Source organism: Sinocyclocheilus rhinocerous, unplaced genomic scaffold, assembly GCF_001515625.1.
Source record: "Sinocyclocheilus rhinocerous isolate Xijiao unplaced genomic scaffold, SAMN03320098_v1.1 C36782580, whole genome shotgun sequence".
NCBI lineage: Eukaryota > Metazoa > Chordata > Actinopteri > Cypriniformes > Cyprinidae > Sinocyclocheilus > Sinocyclocheilus rhinocerous.
The window spans coordinates 1-1766 of NW_015785880.1; the positions used below are offsets into that span (position 1 = coordinate 1).

Below are 1766 nucleotides of genomic sequence, written 5' to 3' on the forward strand. Positions count from 1 at the left end.
GTTATAATACTCTCCCTCATCCTGGTTGAGTAGTTTGAACCAGCCGCTGACTGATCGTCTGAATATCTCACTAACGCCGAACGACAGAGCGCCCATGAAGTCATTCCGTGAGGTCCGATCCCAGTCCCAGACCTCTACAGACAAACGCCTGTCCCACTGCCTCCCACGCACTGAACTACACACAGACAGGAGGACTGAGAGAGATAACCTAGCATCCACTCAGAAAACCTTAGCAACGCCCTGGCAACAACTTCCGCATCTTATGCGTATACAAACAAAGAAACAACTCACAAGGTGAAGCTCTCGTTCCAGATAGGGTTGAGTGTAGAACGGATGGTTTTGGTTTTCTGTTTGCTCTGGCTCTTTGGATCAGGGATGAGTTTGAGCTTCACATAAGGGTCCGACAGGCCGTTAGGGTCCATGGGTATCAGGTTATATGCTTCGTGCACTAAAACATACATTACACATTGAGAACTCATTATGTGTGTTCGTACATAACCATATTGAATTATATTGCATGAATTATATTATGCAATTGAACAAACTGAATATCTCTGTGGTTGTGATGGTATGCTTTGTACAGTGAATGTGTTTTCAGCTGTATTGTTAAATTGACCTGTCAGAATGACATGCTGGTTGCCTTTAAAAGAACAGCAGTGCATTTTAAATGCTCACATTCTCTGTAGAGCATTAGTAGTCTTCTCACTACTCATTAGTCTCTCTATGGTGGTGCTGATCTAAGAGCCACAGGCGTAGTTAAGTTGACACAGTGCAGCTAATGCATTGTAATACAGCAGATTGTGTGTGTGTGTATAATTAGCTTTTTCCTCATGTACTGATGATGCTATATGCACACATTTCCCTCTTCTGGAGGAAAGCTGAGCTGTGCCATGTGGCACATAATGCATCTCCAGTGTGCTTCCTTAAACAGCAAATTCTCTCAGTGAGCAAAGGAGTAATTCTTCACTGGGGTATGAATAGGGGAATCTTAATAAACATTACTAAGCACTTTCCATGAATAGGATATAAAATAAGGTATTCATTTTATAAGAGGTTTGACATTTTTTGCAATCCTTTTACCAAAACGTGGGGCATGTATAAATTCAGTTTTAATCCTACAGATTGATTTTACATTGTAATTTTCTAGTAATAAATATTAAATAAAACATATATAATAGATATATTTGTAGATTATATTAGGCTGTCACTCAGTAGGGTTTATCTAGTTTAAGACCAAATGACAGATTATAGATGTTGATAAACCTATCTTTGTATTTATATTAAAGAAAAATATATATATATTTTTTTTTTTGCTTGCAATAACTTGAAAAACAGGGTTGAATGGTTGAGCTTGACAAAAGCAATCAAAAACATAATTTGTGCAAAACAGAAATCTTTTCTTACTAAAAGTGTAAAAAAAACTTTTCTTATTAATTCTTCCCATAATGCTCTGGAAAGGGCTAAATTATACATTATTGCATCCGTTTTGTAGCATATAATAACAAGTAAAAAGTTTCCACAAAAAAGTCATGGGACATGCAGTGTACTACTTTCATGAATGTGCTATTTGAGAAGTCTAATAGTGTTCATCAGTTTTAAACTCATGAAGTTACAGTTATATTCACCTGAAACATATATGTCTTCTTTCTCTCCACGCACGGTCAGGCGAATCCGTCCTCTTTTCTCAGTGTGGTCGTGTCCGCACAGGCTGGGGACACTGCTCTCACAGCGCTTGTGTACATTCATGTCACAACCTCTCTCACACA

The 1766-nt window shown here is 38.1% G+C and overlaps 1 protein-coding gene across 1 annotated transcript; it reads right to left on the bottom strand.

Moving 5' to 3' along the window:
• Positions 1 to 3: 3 nt before the first annotated feature.
• LOC107736557 (protein kinase C alpha type-like) lies at positions 4 to 1748 on the bottom strand (the record flags this gene model as incomplete). Its single annotated transcript, XM_016547944.1, has 3 exons — positions 1626 to 1748; positions 292 to 448; positions 4 to 175 (listed from the first exon to the last, which is right to left on the bottom strand). Coding segments are annotated over exons 1-3 (450 nt in total), but the record flags the coding sequence as incomplete, so codon positions are not given.
• Between the last annotated feature and the right edge of the window lie 18 nt (positions 1749 to 1766).